This window comes from Rhinichthys klamathensis, unplaced genomic scaffold (assembly GCF_029890125.1).
Source record: "Rhinichthys klamathensis goyatoka isolate OS25496 unplaced genomic scaffold, OSU_Roscu_1.1 h1tg000020l_1, whole genome shotgun sequence".
NCBI lineage: Eukaryota > Metazoa > Chordata > Actinopteri > Cypriniformes > Leuciscidae > Rhinichthys > Rhinichthys klamathensis.
Window position 1 is genome coordinate 388,794 of NW_026606571.1, and position 21,670 is coordinate 410,463.

At 37.5% G+C, this 21,670-nt stretch overlaps 2 protein-coding genes across 2 annotated transcripts in view; one reads left to right on the top strand and one right to left on the bottom strand.

Moving 5' to 3' along the window:
• The first annotated feature begins 2,521 nt into the window (after positions 1–2,521).
• On the top strand, positions 2,522–6,736 carry mipa (major intrinsic protein of lens fiber a). The gene is made up of 4 exons (XM_056238704.1): positions 2,522–3,347; positions 3,556–3,720; positions 5,107–5,187; positions 5,274–6,736. The coding sequence occupies exons 1-4, from the start codon at positions 2,988–2,990 to the stop codon at positions 5,457–5,459; spliced, it is 792 nt and encodes a 263-aa protein (XP_056094679.1). The 5' UTR covers positions 2,522–2,987; the 3' UTR covers positions 5,460–6,736.
• A 1,342-nt stretch (positions 6,737–8,078) lies between these two features.
• Positions 8,079–21,670, bottom strand: part of stat6 (signal transducer and activator of transcription 6, interleukin-4 induced) — a 39,809-nt gene continuing 26,217 nt past the window's right edge. Inside the window, exons 8-21 of the mRNA XM_056238705.1 lie at positions 21,252–21,386; positions 20,910–21,086; positions 17,597–17,684; positions 17,323–17,445; positions 14,598–14,690; positions 14,282–14,485; positions 13,854–13,948; positions 13,618–13,751; positions 12,237–12,386; positions 11,134–11,194; positions 10,806–10,904; positions 10,656–10,676; positions 9,875–9,949; positions 8,079–9,068 (exon numbers count right to left, since the gene is read on the bottom strand). Coding sequence (XP_056094680.1) covers positions 8,990–9,068; positions 9,875–9,949; positions 10,656–10,676; positions 10,806–10,904; positions 11,134–11,194; positions 12,237–12,386; positions 13,618–13,751; positions 13,854–13,948; positions 14,282–14,485; positions 14,598–14,690; positions 17,323–17,445; positions 17,597–17,684; positions 20,910–21,086; positions 21,252–21,386 — 1,534 coding nt within the window. The 3' untranslated portion in view covers positions 8,079–8,989. The remainder of the gene's footprint in view (positions 9,069–9,874; positions 9,950–10,655; positions 10,677–10,805; positions 10,905–11,133; positions 11,195–12,236; positions 12,387–13,617; positions 13,752–13,853; positions 13,949–14,281; positions 14,486–14,597; positions 14,691–17,322; positions 17,446–17,596; positions 17,685–20,909; positions 21,087–21,251; positions 21,387–21,670) is intronic.

Consider the following 21,670-nt stretch of genomic DNA (forward strand, 5'->3'; position numbering starts at 1 on the left):
AGAATTTAAGAAATTACTTTTTATTCACCAAATTCTTGTTCTACCACATTAGGTGGAAGGATCCAGTGATTCCAGGCAACAATTTCCTGATCATACTAATGGTTTGAGGTCTGGGTTCTAGTTGGACCATTAATGTAAGAAGGTAAAGGTTCCATTGAGCACTTCTCTTCAGCCCTGAGTTTCTGGAGTAAAAAAAAAAGGGCTTCCTTTTAAACCGCCCCTTTTTAAAGGATGCTTAGAGGTTTTATAATAACTAAAGATGACTTTAACAGTGATTTAATCAAGATTTACCTGATTACTTAGGATATTAAGTCTTGCTTTCTGAAAACAAAATTAAGTTAACGTTTGCTTAAAATAAGAAAAGAATATCTGCCATTGGGGTCAGAAATATAAACTTAAGATTATTTTTCTTTCCTCGCTGATAGATATTTTTGATGTTCTTGATTTAAAAATGTTTAAATATTCGTATGGTAAAACAACACAAAAGCACTGAGTAGGAAAATCCTTTTTTATTATTATTGTAATGAGCATATGCTGTTTTAACTGACTGTCAGAGATGTTTATTGTGCATTCAAAATGAAACCTTCTTAAATAACTTAATACAGCAGATGGAGATGTAATGATGGATGAATGGTATCTGGAGGGACTGTATGTTCAGATCAACAGTTGATCTGTAAGGCCTGGAATATTTTAGGGGGTTAAGTTCCCTGAGCTAGTGTTTTGTTTAAGACAGTGGTGGTATGGGAGGTTGTGTTGGTGTCAGCAGTCTGCACCAGAGGTAATAGAAAAGTCCTCACGCAAGCGGTTTTAAGCTGTCTCTCCTGTGCGACAAAAGGCGGCTTACGGACACATGAGCAGGCAATGGTGTGGAGTAATCCTGCCCACAATAGATGTACACAAAGTCGGTTACTCTGAGCAGGCCTTGCAGAGCTACTGCAACTTGCAACCCAACCGGAATCACCTGCTTCCACAGAAAGTGCTACTGGCCTGGTCGGTTATCTCACCAAACATGAAATTGGATATAGAGGGGGTCAGATATATGATACCTTGATTGTTTAGCTAATACCCATCTTTGGTTAAGGAAGTGTTTCGCCTTAAAGGACCACATTGTATTGCAATCTGATATTCAAATTGTTTACAGTTAGTATAGAAACAGTTCACACTTTGGCGTTTAGACCAGTTGTCACACTTCTTGCTCTAATAACATTTGCAAATAAAGCACCTATCATTTGAGACAATGGCCCGACCACACACACACACACAAAAAATTGAATCAAAGGCAACAGAAACTGTTGCGGCCAGCATTTTGGTTCATCCCAAATGAAAGCAAAAGCACAAGCGAAGCAGTATCCTTTCACTAGACTAGCTCACCGTGATTGCCCAGAGAAGAGGCTCAGTGTTGCCCTCGCCCCACTATCACCTCCTGCCACCAAACATGGATTTTCCAGAGCTTTATTGGGCCTCAGGCCAGCAGTCCCGCCAGCACACACAATGTAAAACTCTGCCTAATCAGTTCTGCACAGGACCAACTGGCTCTGCCCTGACCACTGAATGGAGGTGCTACGGCAAAGCCCTCATTGTGTGCAGAGGAAAAATCACTATTTCATGCGGTTACAGTAAAAATGGTTTCACAAGCATGGGATTTGTGTGGTCTGCTGTGTGTTGATGATGACACAACTATTAAATACCACAAGCAAAGTGTTTGAAATGATTCAGCGCCACAATGTGTACTACAATGCATTTGTCAGATGCATTTATCCAAAGCTTAACATTGCATTCTATATTTTGAAAGCAATGTGTATCACTTTAAATAAAAGAATCTGCCAAATATTATATTATATTTTTATATTATGCATAATTTTATTATATAATAATGTAGAATTTTATTTTAAACCGAAGCAGAATAAAACATCTGGCAAATATTATATTTACATAAATATGTGATATTTAATTGTGTTATTTTATTTTGGTGTTGTTACTAAAAAACCCATAGACTTTTCTGTCCTGTGCATGTGGAGTGTTAGTTATGATAGGTTACATCCATGTGAGGCTTCCTTCTGTTGTATGAGAGGGTTTGTTTCTTTGTGTCAGCACTTAATCCACACTGTGAAGGGCTCTAGACCCTTTTAGGGGCCCTGGTGTTGTAGCCGGGGCCAGAGAAGAGGCAGTTCCTAAACACTGTTCTCTGTTGTGGGCTGGGATGGGACAGTGATTCTCAGCAGCTGTTCTTCTAAATGTCATCATGTTCCCACATCTTATTAATACACCATTTCCCTTTCACCTGCTGTTAAAAAATTTATATTTCTGAACATTTTGTGTCTTTAATGACCTTTCTCCTCCAGTTTGAGATGTTTATTTTTAGTTGAAAACTAAGTTGAAAGTTAAATTTCCCAGCAAGATTGGTTTAACATTCCACCGTTCCTCAATGGCAAAAATATTGTAAGTTTTGCGGTGATGATCATGAGCTAAAAGGAAGCGCAGGACAGAAAAGGGTTAAAAACTTTTTGATTTGATTTGTTGTTTTGTCTGCAGCCCCCTCCCACAATTCAGCCAAAGGATTATAGTGTCACTGAGGGTCACGGTCATTATAAATACCCCTGTGGCCTCTCACTTCCCCATCAGAGAGGTTGAATATCTGCAGGACATGCTCATCATTTGTCTATCCGTGTTCTTTTATTAAATATCATCTCGAACTTTCACGTAGATGCAGAGATCACCTGCCAGTTTCACACTTAAGGTTTTATGACAAAAACCCCAAGATAGAAATTAACGGAGCAAATGATTTCAGTCTTGTGAAGCAGGGTTGCTTTTCACGCGAACTTCTTTGTAGGTTATAGAGGCATTTATGCTCGGTTTTCCATAGTTTATACGCCTTTGTGTTCAAAGGGAACACATCCAGATCTGAGAGGAAGCTCTTGGAGGTTCTTCTCCTTCTCACTCTCAAGTCCCTCCATATTTTTTGGCATCGCCTCTGAGTTATAGCAGCCATGTGGGAGTTCCGGTCCATGTCTTTTTGGCGGGCTGTGTTTGCCGAGTTCTACGGCACCATGTTCTTTGTGTTCTTCGGGCTGGGAGCAGCTCTGCGTTGGACCACCGGGCCACACAACGTGTTCCAAGTCGCCTTCTGCTTCGGGCTGGCAGCTGCCACACTCATCCAGTCCATCGGCCACATCAGCGGTGGCCACATCAACCCAGCCGTCACGTTCGCCTACCTGATTGGCTCCCAGATGTCCCTGTTTCGTGCTTTCTTCTACATCTGTGCTCAGTGCTTGGGCGCGCTGGCTGGAGCCGCTGTGCTGTATGGGGTCACGCCAAGCAATATGAGAGGCAATCTGGCCCTGAACACGGTAAGAAGGTGTATTTCAATCAGTGAGTTCATTAGTTCAAATAATGGCTTATTTACAAGTGATACAAACTGATTGATCAATGTTTTAAACCATAGAGATGTTAAAAAAAGATAATTTCACATGAAAGTAATAGTGGACAGACAATAAGTGTATTTTGGATAATTTTTTGGCAGTTTTTCCTACAGCGTATGCGTATATATGCTTTCAGCTTCAGCCAGGCATCAGTCTGGGAATGGCCACCACCATAGAGATATTCCTGACTCTGCAACTTGTAGTCTGTGTCTTTGCTGTGACGGATGAGAGGCGAAACGGGCGACTGGGGTCTGCTGCCCTGTCCATTGGTTTCTCAGTGCTTGTGGGTCACCTGCTGGGGGTAAGAGGCCATCCACATGACAGATTCAGTCTTAAAAGCAGTGCTTGTGCATTGGTTTTTGCCTCATGGCCCAGATTTTCCAATGCAAAACAGCACTGAAATGTTAACAAAGAGTAAAAAAAAAAAAAACTTCAGGTGAGATTTACTTGCTTAGCACATGAAACAAACACTATAGTGTTTGTTTCATGTGCTAAGCAAGTAAAGCAAGTGAACGATCCCAGCTAATTACTTAATTACTATAGTAATTAAGTAATTAGCTGGGATCGTTCACCTAGAAATGACAATTTTGTCATAATTTACTCCTGCTCCTCCTAACCCGTATGCCCTTATTTCTCAAGTGTAGCACAAAGGAGATCTTTAAAAGATAAAAAGTCTCAGGGTTTTTTTTTTTCATTCAATGAAAGGCAATAAAGGTCCAGTGTTGTTTTATTACTTTCATTGTATGGGGGGAAAAATGGTGGAAACATTCTTCAAAATATCTCATTTTGTGTTCCACAGAAGAAAGAAAGTCATTCAGGTTTGGAACAACATAAGAGTAAATAAATCATGACAGAATTTTCAGTTGTGGGTGAACTATCCCTTCAAGTGACATGAATCTTTGATCATGATTTTCTCCCTTGTAAAATATTTAATTTGCCATAACTAAACAAATTTTTTTTGGATCAAGACCCACCAGTTGAAGGTCACTGGCACTATTGGTTATATGAAATGCATGGTTTATTAAAAAGCATTTTTTAAAATATATATATATATATCGTCGCAAAATGTAACTATATCATCGCCCAGCTCTTTAGATTAATTTGCGTAGGGCGATTAATACTACATAGCATATCTCAATTAGCCTCATTCAAGCCCATTTCCAATCCGTCGAAATCGCGGCACCAATCAGAAACGTTGGGGCGGGCTTTACACGATGACGACAGCGCTAGGATTTTGAAGCAGATTTTGTAGCCTACATTACAAAGATGGATGCCGCCGTCGAACATCACTCGTTCGAATCAGCTATCGCGTCTGTTTTAAGCGATTTGAACGTTTCCTTTTTGTTAAAAACCGAGGAAAGAACAACACACGGAGTTTCACCGCTGCTCTGCATACGTCATCTCCTTCGTCGCTCTGATTGGGTTTAGGTCTAACCGCGACGTCCGTTGGTGACGCTCCTCTGGAAATGATTTGTCTATGACGCTTTGCCAGACCACAACTCAGTTACAACTGAGAATGGTCTGGTTTTAACCAGGGTATATCTCAATTGCTTGTATTGTCACAATCTATTAAATGAAGACATTAAGATATTATAAACATTTACATCATGATTTTCTGTAAAGCTGCTATGAAACAGAACGTATTGTGGAAAACACTAAATTTGACTTGACATGAATCTCATTGCAGATGTATTACACTGGAGCTGGAATGAACCCTGCCAGGTCTTTTGCGCCTGCTGTGCTGTTTAGGAACTTTAATAACCATTGGGTGAGGCACATTTCCATCATATTCAGATGAAGAAACATTTTGCGTATTGAATCATAAACGTTACAGTTTTCTGTCTGTTCTGGTAGGTCTACTGGGTGGGCCCTATCATCGGCGGTGCTATGGGCGCCCTGCTGTACGACTTCATGCTCTTTCCACGCATGCGCGGCCTGTCCGAGCGACTGGCCGTGCTCAAGGGTAACCGACCCTCTGAGGCCGAAGCCCAACAGGAGACCAGAGGAGAACCGATTGAGCTCAAAACACAAGCCTTATAAACACTGCCAGGAAACTTTGAATCCCTGAAGCAACACATACATACGATCATTTCACACACCTCATCTTCACACACCTCCAATATACCAACAAAGTTTGCCATAGGGAGAATCACACACACACACACACACTTCCAAAGGCAATCGAGACACTATAACCCCTTCCCAAAGACTAAGAATGAGGGTAAGATGAGGACTTCCTGCTGAGGACTGCGCTCTGTACCTCCAGGTATAGGGAGCGAGATCAGGTGGCTAACGCCGCTCAGGGGCACCTCTGTCGTTTCTAGTCTACTAAGAGTGAACTACGCTAGAAGTGGACTTCTGCATGCTTTCCAGTTTCACAGGGTTGAAATCTCACACATTCATTTCATTTCAGTTTATTTTTTCTTTGATTTTTCAGAGATGTGACACGTGTACAATATTATTAGCATTTTGCAACAGATTTCTTTACATTTTACTTACAGTCGGCATTATTCAGTTGTGCTTGGTGTGTGTGTGTGTTTTCCAGTTTGGCTCTTCCATTTCCACCATTCGCCTTGTTTGTATCAATGCGATGTTCTTTTTTCTATCCCTCAAAATGAAGGAAACATTCCTTTAAATCTTGGGTTAGCTGGATGTTCATTCATGACTAAAAGCTTCATAAATCCTTTGGGAATTTGGATCCCTCTTTGAGTCTGTCTCAAGCTGTTGTATCGTTTTAACTGTGGCCTAATGGCCCAGAATGTGTTTCTTTAAAAGAAGCACAGTCACACATAATTCATAATATATATATATATATATATATATATATATATACATGCAAAACTCAACTAGTTTATTGTTATACCATAACTTTTACCTGATACAAGCACTTGATCCCCCTCACCATGTCATTTTCAAAACTACTGTTTCAGGCAGTTTCAATGAACTTTTTCTGCCATAAATCTGCATGCATACATTTTCTGTTCAGATGAATGGGTTTGGCATTATTTTGTGTGTACATAGCTAAACTTAGGCAAAAGCAATGATATTTTGTCTCGGGCAAGAGAATATTTGCGTAATTTATTGTAAAAGAAATTTAAAACCTCACTAATGAGCAAAATTGGTTCAAACCATTATGGATACAGTGACAATTCCTGTTTTTCCACAGATGGAGAGGGATTTGTTAAGGTAATTTAATCACCTCTTCCTCATTGGCCTGCGATTAGAGGATTGCTGAGCGACTGAGATGTCTGGATTTAAATGCACATTAATGTTCTTGTAGCACATGGATCTGATAGAATGAAAAGGCAATTACTCCACCCAGGTGTTCTGTCACTCTTTTCCTCTCTGCACTCTTTCCACTCTTCTACTAGTGTCTTGTTGTTCAACATCTGACTGAAGGGAGACCAGAGGGCTCACCATAGGGCTCTGTAAAATCAGATTTCATTTTGTCATCAAAGTCTTGTGCTAAATGTAAAGATGACCTTTTTTGACTGTTGAAGCTAGCTGAGTATAAATAATCATTTCAAGTTAGTAACTGTCTCTTCTTTGGTAATTTAATGAGGGTGGAGTCTGAAATAATGCCACAGTGCATATATTTCATTAACAATTGTTTTTTTTACTCTCTTTAAATTAACAGTAATCTTCATTCAACGCAAAATTATTCTTTTTTACTTTTATGAAACGAGACAATAATTTATTCTGTAGAAATCCAGAACTATTGAATTCTTAGGCAAGAGTCTCGAATGGCATTTTGACTTTATTTGTCAGATTTTTAACATGGAAATTTGAATATTTCTTTGGGAAAAAAAATCATATATACCTGCTTTACATTTTTGGTCACATGTATTAAATGAAAAAAATTGCAACTTTGACATTGTTCAATGACAAATGCATTAAGTGCTTTATGCTCTTCTTTGGCAGGTAACAGGATTTTGATGAAATCTTCAGGATCAATATAATCAGGCAGGAGTATATCTAGCACAATCATCCGTTAGAGCTACAGAAAGAACATCTGAATAGACAACAGAGACGAAATTGTGTGGTATTCCCCAAAAAGGACTAAATACATACAGACAGTTACAGATGGCACCTTTGAAAAACATCCCATTTGATATTTTCCTAATCAAAGCACTAAGATGAAAGATTTATATTTTACAAGATATAGAACAGTATTGTTGAAAGGCAAAAAAATCACAGTTTATGGAAAGGAAAATGTATATTACATTTAAATTTTAAGAAAGTTGATGACCTATAGCACTAAGGACTAAATACAGAAGAGGTGAACACATAGAACACTGTAGAGTTCGTAGAGACAGCATTATGTCTACTTTTTATATGAAAACTTAGTTATTTTGTCCACACAAGATGCATTTTACATGATTCATACTCATAAATTATGTAATGAGAGGCTTGCAAAATTGAGTTATAGATCATATTGTGCAAGTAAAGGTGGGGACACACTTAATGACTGTAAGGACAATTACGAATGTAATTTGATACTTACGACTGATCATGCCAAAACGCGCCGAGTCAAAGACAGTTGCGTTCAGTCGGTGTTCACAGTCGGTGTTTAAAATCTACTCCAGTTGTTGGAAACAGTCTGTAAGTGTGTTCAGTTCAGTCTTAGAATGTTTCAGCTAGTCCTTAAGTGTGTCCCCGGCATTAAGGAACAAATGATATATGACAGAGCTAAGTAAAACTCACAAGTGATATGCAGATAATAAAACTGTGATTTTAGCTTTACTGGCCAAAGCTGACTTTAGAATCATATGAATACTGAGTATTGAAAATGCCATTACAAACAACTCATGCAAATAAAACAGCCGAATGAAAAACTGTTTATATGGAAAATGGTACAAAAGTAATAATTGCATATAGTTTAATAAAACTTTTGCCTATGTCTAAAAGAGCACATGTGATGCTATTTGTTTCTGCTTACCTCACCAAATCTGTGTCTGTACCCTGAACAATCTGTCTCATTCAGGACATTGAGTAAAATATTGTTAATCTACTCTGGTGACATAACCACACTGAAATATACTAAATATGTTTTTTTCTGCATCATGATCATCATAAAAAAAACCTTCTGGTATACAAAAATGTGTGAGTTAAATCTATTTGGTCTGTCAATGGAAAATACAACCACTTGATAGCAAACAATTTCCTGTTTCACTTGTCAGTTACAATGCTGCTTTCAAGAGTATTCATTAGACAGAAACAGGGAATGACTAAGCAGTTTAGGTACTACAAGCTAATGCGCAAAGGCTCTTTTTGCCAACACTTCACCTGCTTTCTCATAGAAATTATACAAGTTGCTATTAAACATTTCCTATGATTATTGAGATAAACACACTGGTCCTTTAAACTGCATGTTTTTTTGTTTGCGGGAGGAAGCGAGTGTGATGCCGAGTTGTTATACAATCCATGCGATAATTTCCATCCCTACAGATACACTTGTTTTTGGAACAAATGGGTAATGTGTCCTTTTAGGACATATGAATTGCTCTGGAAGTCCATGGAGCCCCAAGCCATCTGATAGATCTCCACAAGGAACAGAGGGACTGTACCTCTTAATGATGTACATCAAATTGATCCAAAATTCCCTCCAGCGAATCCATGTCTATGGGTTCATCTGAGGGAGCTGGTGGCCTGTTATAGAATAAAGAAAAATGACAATGTTAATAAAAAACAGCTGTGTGATTGATGCCAAGACCTATGCTATAGTTTACCTAAAAAAAAAAAAACCTGTATGCATTTCTTAAAGTCGTCATGAAATCAAATTTTACCATTCGTGTTGTAATATTGTAGTGTTTATTATAAATGATTTATCTGTGCACTTCATTATTTTTAAAAAAATTCATGTACCCTTATAATCTTTAATCAAATACGTGACCCTTCCCTCCCCCCTCGAAACGACTTCTCTTCTCTTCCGGTCAAAAACTATTACTAGAGGGCGTGGCTATTGGGGTCTGTCTCGTTTCTGGCCCGCCTCTCAGAAACCTGTCAGTGTCACTGACAGCCAGCAAATATGGTGTTTAGGTGCATTTTTGGTTGCGCTCCTCACGTCCTCTTTCCTATCCCTAAACAACCTTGTCTGCGTGCCCGCTGGCTCGAATTCCTGCATTTGAATTATTATCGTCGGGTTCCTCAATTAAAAATTCTTCATGGGAGGGTAACGGTGGGGAGTCCGGTGGAGAGAAATCCTCCACAACTGACTGTAAACTGGCATTCAAATCTGCCTCCATTTTGTTAGCAACGCCCAACCTCCAACGATCCAATCAATTCCCGAAGGACGAAATCAAGCCCCGCCCTACATTTTTTTCTAATTTCAGAAGCCGTTTCACTCGGATACACGTCACAATAAGGAAAAAAGGACAATCTCAACTTCCGTTTCATGACGACTTTAAATACAAGGGATTTGCATATAACATGAATTTTATGTGACTGTGACTTACATGGATGGCGGGTAGATTGGTCCTTGACCAGACACGGGGTCTGGCATATATGTGGGTGTACAATTACTAGGATGCCTGGGAAGGGCAATAGAATCACAACAGTCAACAGTGTTGTTTATTAAAGAAATCAACCATTTAATTCAGCAAGGATGCATTCAATTGATCAAAAGTGACTTTTAAAAGTTTTCCTTTAACAAACACAACGGTTATATTTATCAAAGAGTCTTGGTTTCACCAAAAAAAAGGTTTCCAAATCAGCATATTAGAATGATTTCTAAAGGATCATGTGACACTGAAGACTGGAGTAATGATGCTGAAAATTCAGTTTTACCATTACAAAAATAATTTACATTTTACAATTAAAAAAACAGTAAATAAATGGCTATTTTAAATTATAATAATATTTCTCAATATTAGAGTTTTTACTGTATTTTTTAAGACTTTTTAAACTGTGAATAGTAGTGCATTTTATTTAGTACTGAAAACTATTAAAATAAATTGTGTGTGTGTGCTTAAAGTATTTTGTTGTTAGCTTAGCAATGGGCTAATGTCAGACTCTACTTGTAGAAGATTGTGAGCTCTTTTAAGCTTTATATGCCCATTAACAGTGTTTCAAATTAGAGACTGTTTTGGCTAGGATGCCTCCAAAGCTTGTCATTGATGTGTAAGTTTACAACAAAGCCTTCTGATCAAAAAATATGATTGCCGTTTACATTCCTACATGATCCACGAACAGACAGATGTGAATGAACTTCCGAAGCCAAAGTATAACTATACTTACGGTGAGAAATGATTCTGATTCCTGTGGGGAGAAAAGAGGTATTTTACACACCACACAATTAAGACTTTTAAAAATAACTATACTGCAACAATGTGGACATCTGTGGCTGTTTGATTGTTTCATAGAAGATCTGATTGCTCCAATACGCACATGTTTAGTCCATAGACTGGGACAATAGATTGGTCATAGAAATCCGGAGGGAGGTCAGTCTGAGGTGGCATGCTGGGAGTGGAGGAGCTAAGGTCTCCTCTTATCATGAAAGAAAACATAATTATGTGAAGGACATTGTCAATGTCTTCAATACTTTGTGATCAAATTAAATGACTTGAATTAATTTCCTAATATAGAAGCAGTTCTCTATATATACCCCAAGTTATTGTTGTTAACATAAGAAAATGGCTCTGTGCTCATTAAATTATGCTTCACTTTAAAAAATCTATGAAGCGTAATATACATTTACAGAAAAAATTGTACTCACGAGTTGACTACTGTTGTTAGTTTGAATGGCAGGTATCCATCAGGAGTAGGGGGGGAAATCACTGTTTCAGGACACAAGAAAACAGAAGCATAAATCTTGGACTGTTTCTGTTATGCATCATTTTTAAAGAAATATTCAAATATACAGATACATTTTGTGCATTTTCTCTTTTTTGGTGAAACCTTAAAGCTGTAGTCCGCAGTTTTTCCTCTTTGTCGCCATCTCTGTTCGAAATCTGCAATTGCAGTCATTCGCGGAATTATCAACTTTACGTGAGTTGTACTTCGACATCGCCTCGACACGGCACAGCGCGGATGAACACAATGTTTGAGGACAGTGTGCAGCTGTCAGTCACCGCGCCGGTGTGGATACTGGCATTCAGAATCACAGATTATTCTTTTTGGAAGTATGACCAACATAATAATTTTCACCAGAAAAAGTCATCTGAACAAGTAAGTAACATCCACTTTTGTTCTGGTTCTGACATTGCAGTAAATCGCGCTGATTAAATCTAACAATCGCTTATCATATCACGTAAAACCGTGCAAATTATACTTTGTTCTCAAATTGTTAATGTTAACAACGTCAGCATTGCGTGACTACATTTCGTCCTTCCGATATGTACCCTTGTTTTCGCATGGGTCCGGTTGCAGTCTCTTTTTTTCACGCCGAAGTCCGAACGAAGTCTTTTGCATTTTACAGCGGTTGAGTCTCCAGTTGTCACTGGTGATTGTCGTTTGAACCTTTCTGGATCCGCCATCAAATTGATAAGTTTAATTATATAAAGTGCTGTGAGAAAAGGCTATAAATCTCCACCTCCAGCATCCTCACACACAATATAGCCGACTAGCCGAGACTCTTTCTTTATGTGTACAGATGTGACGTAATGACCCAAAGACATGCTCGAATCTCCCGCGGAAATCCACCAGTACCACTGGAGTTAAAAACATTATTACAAGCTTACCGCTTTGAATCGAGCTAAGGCAAGCAGATGGTTTTGAACACTGGCTGGTTATGTATTTTTTCAAAAATGTATTTTGGATAATTTTTAACCCCAAAAAAACTACGGAAAGATATTATCTTTAAAAGATCCTGTTACTTGCCTGTAAAGAATTTCTCAAATACATCAGTCTTTTTTAAGTCTGGATACACATAAGAGATGCAACTAATATCCCGTATGCGGTCACCAAGGCCAGCTGAGTCCAGATCCTTTTTGGTGAAAGGTTGGATATTCTGGATTTTCCTGCTTCCATCTGAGCAGAAACAACAGTGACATACATGTTATTAATTTTAAATGACACAGTTCTTGAACATTTTATCACAACTGCTCAATCCACTCACATTAGTACATATTTTACTAACGTAATCATTTTCTGTTAGGAATCATTTTTGTTGACTTAACTAACAGAGCAGTAGATCTGTAGTTCCCAGCATGCTTTGCATGGGACTGCATTAGGAGATTCAATGTTGGAAATTAGGTGTAAATTTAAGTGTTTTTCAGTAAAGGAAAAAGACTTGGCGGAGAAAGATGAAGACAAGCTTGCAGGGGTGGGTTTAAGCAGACTAAATGATGAGGGAATTCTTGCATATATAATTGGAAACAGAAGATGCAGTACTTTTTGATTAAAAATTACGAAGTAAAAAAAAAAGAAGATACTGTATATGCAGTACATGGATGAATCATTTACAATAAGATCTTTAACATGCACTTAGAAAATAGATAGGGCGAATTTTCATTTCATGCCAACTTTAAATTGTAAAGATATGTTACTGTATTTCTGATCAAATAAATGAAATGTTTGATCATAAGGGACTTCTTTTGAACAGTAGTGTATCGTACAGTATAAATGAAATCAATATTAAAAATACATTAAAAATGAATCAATTGATAGTTACTGAATTTAAATATCTTGGTATAATTTTAGATTCAAATCTTAACTTCAAGAAACACATCAAGAAAATGACAAAAACGATAAAATATAACTTGGCAAACTTTAGACAGGTTAGATCGTCCCTCCCTATGGATGTAGCCAAAATATTTATGCATGCTTTAATTTTTTCACATATTTCATACTGTATGACCTGTTGGGGACAAGGCCAGTGAATCTGCCATTAGACCTCTAGAATCATTATATAAGCAAGCTATAAAAATCCTTGAGAAAAAGCCATTTTGGTACCACCATTGCAAGATCCTAGAGAAACACAATTGATTGATTTTTGAAAATTTTAGACTCTTTTCAAACTTGACTCTAGTGTATAAGATTCTACACGGCCTGGCCCCTGCATGTTTACTGGTTTTTGTTTGCAATCGCCAACAAATTGGGGTGGGGGAGTGTTATTTGTATGTTTTTTTTATTGTACCCTGCCAGGGAATTGCAGATGTAAATTAGCCTATGGCTAACTCTGGTACAATGCATCAAATGGTAACATTTACGTTTGAAATTGTACATGGTCCCTAATAAAAGAAAAATATTTGAAACTTACTATCAGTGAGACCCACATAGGCAATGGTGATGCCACCCATTTCTGAGTCACTAAAGCGCAAAAGAAAGGTGCCGTTTGGCTTGTTTTGGAGGAGGACATGGAGATGATGTTTTCCAATGAAGCCAAAGATCAATCTGCAGGGGCAATGAGAAGTAGATTTCTATAGCAGTTCTCTTTAGTGATCTAGTCTAGTTCTCATTAAAGTGCAAAAACAAACTGAGGAAGTGTAACTGTACCCATCAGTCCAATAGTCTCTCAGGCATTTCTTCGTAAGATCAATCACCCCTTCAAACCACTGCCAGAAGGTGAAGTTTCGACCAGGCAGAACTTCCTGTGTTAAAACAGTCACAGAAATAATTATTCACACCAATTCGCCAGTCAAACCTTCTGTGAATGTTATCTACAATAACACATTTTTTTAATTAGGTGCTAGGGTCTCTAGACTCTTTTTTATTATGTTTAGGAGTCTTGAGAAAGCATGGGAAAATTATATAAATTTATCACACAACTTATCCAAGATTGTTTCACTATGTAAATGCTGTCAGTGAGTTAATTAAAGCATAACTAAGACAAATAATCAACTAGTTAGCTGTTAAACATCACATGCTCATAATATTGTATATCAATGCACGTAAACAAAGTGCAAAATGCACGTTAGTGGCACCTTGTTGAATTGAGCCCAGGACACAGGTATATCTCCGAAATCTTGAGCAATGTCTGGCTGGTCAAAGATCTTCTGTGCAAGAAAGTGAAGGTTGTATCCGTCCAAGGCCCGGTGCGTCTGCACCTCAGACATGAACTTACTGCTAAGAGCTTCACACATCTGCTTCCAGGGCACACGCTCCGGAATGACGAACGGTATCCTGTTCTGAATTCAGCACAACACAAGGCACATGTTGCCTATTTGTTAACAAAACATTACAGAGGGTTGACAACAGGGCAACAAAAGAGCTGTTGTGTGGTTGTTCCGTGTTACTCACAGGCTCAGAGAAGGCGCAGTCCCATATGATGGTCGCCATAGCATTGATTTCCTGACTACCATGTACAATTACAACCACAGGAAGAGAGATTGTCTGGGAGAAGAAAAAGACATTTAGTTATTGCTGTTACCACACATTTTATATCAGTCAACTATTGGGTTATTATAATTAACTGAAGCGTGACCAGTGTCTGAGGCACGTGTAACATCACAGCAAGATTCTTTGGCGGACGACAGTCCATGACGTCAGAAGCGGAGTGCCCATGAATATAAAAGGGTGCCTGTTTTACACGTCATCAGCCTTTTTTGTCTTCAGGAGACGTTTTGTTTGTAGCATGTGATAATCAAAGACGAACTATGGATAAACCAAGCAGCATGTGCTTTAAAAAGTGCGTTTCATGACACCTGCGCATGCCCACGATCTTTGCGTTGTTTGCTTGGGAGCAGAGCACGTGCTTCTAGCACTTGAGGCATGCGTTCACAGTGAAGAAGCTCCTTTCACGCTTTGCCTTCTTCTCGAGAGATGAGGGACAACCATATGCACTTCGCGTTTCGGGTTTTGCTGAAGCACAGCAGAGACTTAAATCGTGGGGATCACAGGTCAAGCTTGAGCGATCTGCTGGATCAAGCAGATAGCATGTTGCTTGTGCCATCTAGCTCTGAGGAAATAGATGTAGCTAGAGGGGATGAAGAGGGTGAAATTGTTGAGCCCTCTCCTTCCGTCAGGCCCGCATACAGGGAATTGCTGGATGTAGTGGCCCGGGCCACGACCAGGTTGCATCTTGGTCGTGTGAGAAACAGAAGAAAGTGATTCGATGAGCGATTCCTGATGGGCCATGTTTGTCCCACGAGCCTGCTGTTTCTTCCAGATCTGCACACTGAGGTGGAGAGATCATAGAAGAGGCCATATTCAGCCTGTATTTATCCTTTTCCACATTCAAATGATTTGAATACAGAGGGTTTATTACGCTGACCAGCCATCTTTTGCAGGGTGAGGCATCTTCGTTAAAGGCTCCAGTCTTGCCATCTAAACCCGCCCTCCAAGAAAACACACAGCGCTGTCCTCGTCAGGAGAGAGCAGTTCTCAATGCTGGCGAATTGCTGCATTTCTTCGGTAAAATGGTTTGTATACGTTTTCTTTCATCTATAAAGTCTTTACTGTGCTGTAAATCATTTTATTTAACGCAACGCAACATGCAGGGATGAGATGTCAGTCAGCATTGGTCGTCTCGCATGATAAAAACACCTTTTTCCAATAAAACAAATAAAACTAAAACTGAAAATAAAAACTTACAAAAATGACAAAAACACACAAGAAAATTACTAAAACTTTAAACTAAAATTAAAATGAAATTAGAAAATATAAAAATAAAAACTAATTCAAAATATTAATAAACACTATATATCTGAATGATACTAAAATAACACTGATTTGAGCCAGCTTCCATTTTTGTCTTATTTCAACAATTTTAACGATTTCACAAGCTAGTGTGCTTGTATACAAGCTAGTGTCTAACACAATTCTACATTTTTTTAGCGAAGCAGAATTATGAGTATTTGAATGTGTATTGAAATGTGCTATATAAATAAACTTGCCATGCCTATGTTGACAAGAACCACAATTGCAGTAATTATGCACAAAAATATTTGGTAACACTTTACAACAAGGTTTCATAAGTTAAAACTTGTTAACTACATTAATTAACATGAAGTTATAACGAAATACACGTCTACAGCATTTACTAATCTTTGTTAATGTTAATTTCAACATTTACTAATATGTTAATAAAATCAAAAGTTGTATTTGTTAACATTACTTAATGCACTGTGAAGTAACGAACAAACAATGACCAGCTGTATTTTTATTAAATAACATTAACAAACATTAACAAATACGGTAACAAATGTATTGCTCATGGCTAGTTCATGTTAGTTAATATATAAACTAATGTTAACAAATGAAACCTTATTTAAAACTGGTACCAAATATTTTACAGGTAACTATACTCTTATTGTCACTAACAATAATTACATAAGTACATCATGATTATTGGTGGGTTAAACTAATATTAACACACACAAAACAAACACTGCAAAACACACACACACAATATATATATATATATATATATATATATATATACAGTCAACCCAACATTTATTCAGACACCTTCAACATTTCTCACATTATCACAGTTTATTAGCTATAGTTTAGAAATTGGTAATAAAATATGACAAGAACTAAGAGTTATCAAATCAGTGGATATTTAATTGGTTTTGGCGATCCTACTGTTAGACTGTCTCACAAATGAATTAGGTTGAATTGCTGTCAGCTGTTAAATTTAAGTACACAATTAGATAATATCAATTTAGGTCAACCAATTACCAAGCAATGCTTAATTTTGTTAAGTCTGTGGTGTAAAAATGTCGCATTAGCAATTAAAGAAAAAACACTCAAGCAAAACATGGTCAGGTCAAAGTATCTGAATAATTTTTGTTACCAAATTTGTATATATTTTACTGGTAGTCCACAGTATGAAGAATTTTTGAGTATAATATGTCACAGTTTACATTATTTTGCTATCCTCACTTACATAAATTAACTATAGTGTCCTGCACCCACTAGTAAAAAAATATCAAACATTATATCTGGTGTCTGATTAAATTTTTGGTTTGACTGTATATATATATATTTCATAAATCAGTAAAAGAAGAGGGGCAACCACCTGAATGCCATAAGAGCTCTCACAGCCTGTGATGGTTATTTCTGTGTTGAACAACAAAGCAAACTTTTCCTCCGTCACTGATTCAGAGCCTTTCCTGTCAGCTCGTTTGATCTTCTTTATGGACTGAAGAGGAGAAAACATGTCTTATAAGAGTGATTTTTTTCAAAAACATTAACTTAACATGACAATATCGATATGACAACAAGATAAAGCAAAAAACAACACTGTTTGTGACAGAACAGGGCAAATCCATCTATTTTTCACCATCACCCACCATGTTTCTAAAGGTAGCACATGTGCTCTTGCTAGCGGTGTTGTGTTCTAAGATAGCCGTGTAGTTGAGAAGATCACCAACATTTTCACTAAGTGGAGAAAAACAGACAGCAAATGATTATAAAACATTTGCATATTTTATATGTGTATGTTAGACCTCTAAAATATTGTATCGCCTCTGTATGGTTAACAGCTCAACTGAAACCCTGAATCTGTTTGCTTATCTTGTTGTGCCTCCACTTCCTCTTTAAGTCTGAGAACAGCAACAAAGGCTGTCAAATGTATGACATGTATGACAGCTTGGATGGGCAGATTTCAACATATGGCAAAAGGCACAAAAGTAACATTACGACACAATTACACTTAAGTTCTAGATCAAAGATGATACTGCGCATGCAGTAACAGCACATGCAACATGCTTTTGCATCATATTTTCTGTTCAGTATTGTTTTTTTGGTATAGAGATGGGCACAAATACATGAAAATGTATTTAAAATAAAAATACCTCAGTTGAAATGGATCAAAATATAATACCAAATACAGTGTGGAATTTTTATTTATTTAAATACAAATACAGTATTTAGTTTTTTGAAAATACTCAAAATACATGTGAAATAGGCCATTCAGTTTAGCATCACTATTAGGCTGAAATCTATCTGGACCTATACAGAATTTTCGTGTAACTACTTAGAAGAAACTTTTGTCTTAATTTCACCTACCTCTACCACCAAATTTTCAAAAAGACTGGGTTTAAGGCATCTGTGTGCCATTTCTATACCTATTTCTGACCAGGTTACACTGCAGTCTATTACTTGTGGTGAACACTACTTAGGCCCCGTCCAAAATGGAAGCCTAACCCCTTGTGATCTTCCTCCGAGTCCACACTTTTGTGACGTAATACTGCTTTGGCTCTGCCCCAAATGGCACACATAATGTACACTTGAGGTCTTGTTCATTAAGTCCACAAGATCGTAGGGTGTCCCATTTGTCATTTTAGGTTTCAGAAGGGTACTCGCAAGCAGCCCCTAGATGTGCACTTTTTCCAAGCCTGCACTGAAGCGGGCTCCGCAGCAGACTACCTGACAGTCAAAGCGGCGTTACGTCACGAAAGTGTGGACCGGAGGAAGAACGCGAGGGCTTAGGGCTCCATTTGGGACAGGGCCTTTGACTGTTGGGTAGAAATTTGCTGTGATTGTAAGTCTACAAGACCGCAAGTGCACATTAAGTCTCAGTGCACTAATACCGAGTACGAGTTCTCTTTTGCATTGCCACTGCTCTTTTATTCCTTCATGTTAACCAAAGACAAAGCTGAATGATGTTTTGTTTTAACCTTACAACCAACAAGTAGAATTGACCATGACATCCTCACTAAATCTTACTCCTTATGAATACCAATGCAGAAAATTTGCTCACCCAATGCTATATGGAGTCATACATCTGCAGCTCATGCATGAAAGTTGGGGTTTGGGGCCTGAACTAGTTGATACAGGAAATCAGCAGCCTAATAAAGAGGTTGACTGGCACAAAGTATTTTATGTATTTTCAAAATACAAAAATACTAAGCTTAAAGCTGCAGTCCGCATTTTTTCCTCTTTGTCGCCATCTCTGTTTGAAATCTGCAATTGCAGTCATTCGCGGAATTATCAACTTTACGTGAGTTCGAGTTGTACTTCGACACGGCACAGCGCGGATGAACGTGGATGAACACAATGTTTGAGGAGAGTGTGCAGCTGTCAATCACCGTGCCGGTGAAGTCTTTTGTATTTTATTTTACAACGGGTGTGTCTCAGTTGTCACTGGTGATTGTCGTTTGAACCTTTCTGGATCCGCCATCAAATTGATAAGTTTAATTATATCAAGTGCTGTGAGAAAAGGCTATAAATCTCCACCTCCAACATCCTCACACGCAATATAGCTTATACTAGCTGAGACTCCTTCTTTATGTGTACAGATGTGACGTAATGACCCAAAGACATGCTCGAATCTCCCGCGGAAATCCACCAGTACCACTGGAGTTAAAAACATTATTACAAGCTTACCGCTTTGAATCGAGCTAAGGCAAGCAGATGGTTTTGAACACTGGCTGGTTATGCATTTTCTCAAATATGTATTTTGGATAATTTTTAACCCAAAAAAAGCTACGAACTGCAGCTTTAAATGTGTTTAAATAGAAATTACATTTGATTCTTTTCAAAGGTTTTAAAATACAAAATAGTATTTTGTATTTCAAATATGTATTTTTAATACATGTATCTGAAATACTGCACATCCCTATATACATTACATTTTATTCTCAGAAGTCGTTACAAGATAAATTCAATTTTTCATTTTAAAATTACTGTGCGACCTTAATTTAGTTAGTATCTGTAAATAACATATAAAGCCTATAAAGCGGGCTATATATCTTTTAAAATAATATGGTAACACTTAACAATAAGCCTTGATTCTTTAACATTAGTTTATGCATAAGGCATCATGAACTAACAATGAACAATACTTTTACAGCATCAATTAATTCAGGTAAATGTTATTTTAGAAATACACTATTGTACATTGTTATTCATGTGTTTATTCATAAAATAATGCATTCATTTATACATCTTGAAATGTTAAAAAATGCATTAGTATATACTACCGTTCAATAGTTTTGGGTCTATAAGATTTTTTAAATGTTTTTGAAAGAAGTCTCTTATGCTCACCAAGGCTGCATTTATTTGATCAACAATACAGTAAAACATTAATATTGTGAAATATTGTAAAATATAATTTATTCCTGTGAAGGCAAAGCTGAATTTTTAAGCCATTACTTGATGCCATTACAATGATTTTTCAGAAATCATACGCTGATTTGCTGCTCAAGAAACATTTTTTATTATCAATGTTGAAAACAGCCGTGCTGCTTGATATTTTTGTGGAAACCCATGATAAAACGTTTTCAGGATTTGTTTATGAATAAAAAAAAAAAAAAAAACATTTATATGAAAAGTAAATCTTTTGTAACATTATAAATGTCTTTACTGATCAATTGAATGCATCCTAGCTGAATACGTTAGTGGATGTAAAAAATTAACATACATTTAAAATATTATAATTTATTTATATTAATAAATGGTGTAAAATTATTGCTCATGGTTGGTTCAATGTACCTTATTGAACCATACTGTAAAGTGTTATCCTTAATATAATTATTGCTATCAATTTATTGGTAATAAAACAAAAAAACTTAAAAAAATAATAAAAAAAATATTTCTGTACTTGTGATTCTTAATAGATACTTGTGTTGTGTGTGTATTTAAATAAGACAACATACTTACTTGGGTACGATACTTTGTTGTCCCAAGTTTCTTGCTTGCGCCTCAGTAATAATCTGCGCTTTCAATACGACGGGTTTTCCAGGGACCATCTTCTCTCCCAGCAGATAGCGTACAGTGGAGGAAAACTTGGATTGGGTTTTGATGACCTGGGGAGGTTGCTTGTCTACTACCAATGAACTGAGTTGCCAAGACAAAGAAAGTACAATATCAAAGGCTAGAAGAAAAAGCACTGATTATTGTATGCAATTCACAAGTTGCATACAATAATCATCTGTTGTGATTGCATGATGAGTAACTACACTGCAATCTCATCTTTCTCAGAACTGAAAAAGGCCTGAATACTTCTGTATGAGAGTCTGGAGCAGAAGTGCCAGGCTTTCCTGCAACGTGTGAAACTCTTCAGCCTCTCCGTGGTCAGCCTTCATCAACATGAGCTCCTGCTTCAGATTGCCATTCACCCCAAGCAACTGCTCACACCTGCAACAGAACAGGTAGGAAAGAGAATGTGGAAGACACAGAGACAGAAGGCCAAATAAGGCAGATGCCAACAGGTTGCAAGACATCATGCATGACGACAAAACAAGGTGGAGTGAAACAAAATATGATCCAGAGTACATTAAATATGGGTGCACTTTCTGCAAGGATTCTGTAATGAAACTCTAGATGGCACAGGCTAATAGGTCCTTAACTCAAATGCTTGCAATCATATCATTCTCTATAGGGCACAGCTGATTGGTTCCAATGAGCTTGCATGCTCATTT

Coding starts and splice junctions, on each gene's coding strand:
- mipa (XM_056238704.1), top strand. CDS start 2,988: ATGTGGGAGTTCCGGTCCATGTCTTTTTGGCGGGCTGTGTTTGCCGAG. Junction 3,348..3,555: donor GCAATCTGGCCCTGAACACG/GTAAGAAGGTGT, acceptor ATATGCTTTCAG/CTTCAGCCAGGCATCAGTCT. Junction 3,721..5,106: donor TTGTGGGTCACCTGCTGGGG/GTAAGAGGCCAT, acceptor ATCTCATTGCAG/ATGTATTACACTGGAGCTGG.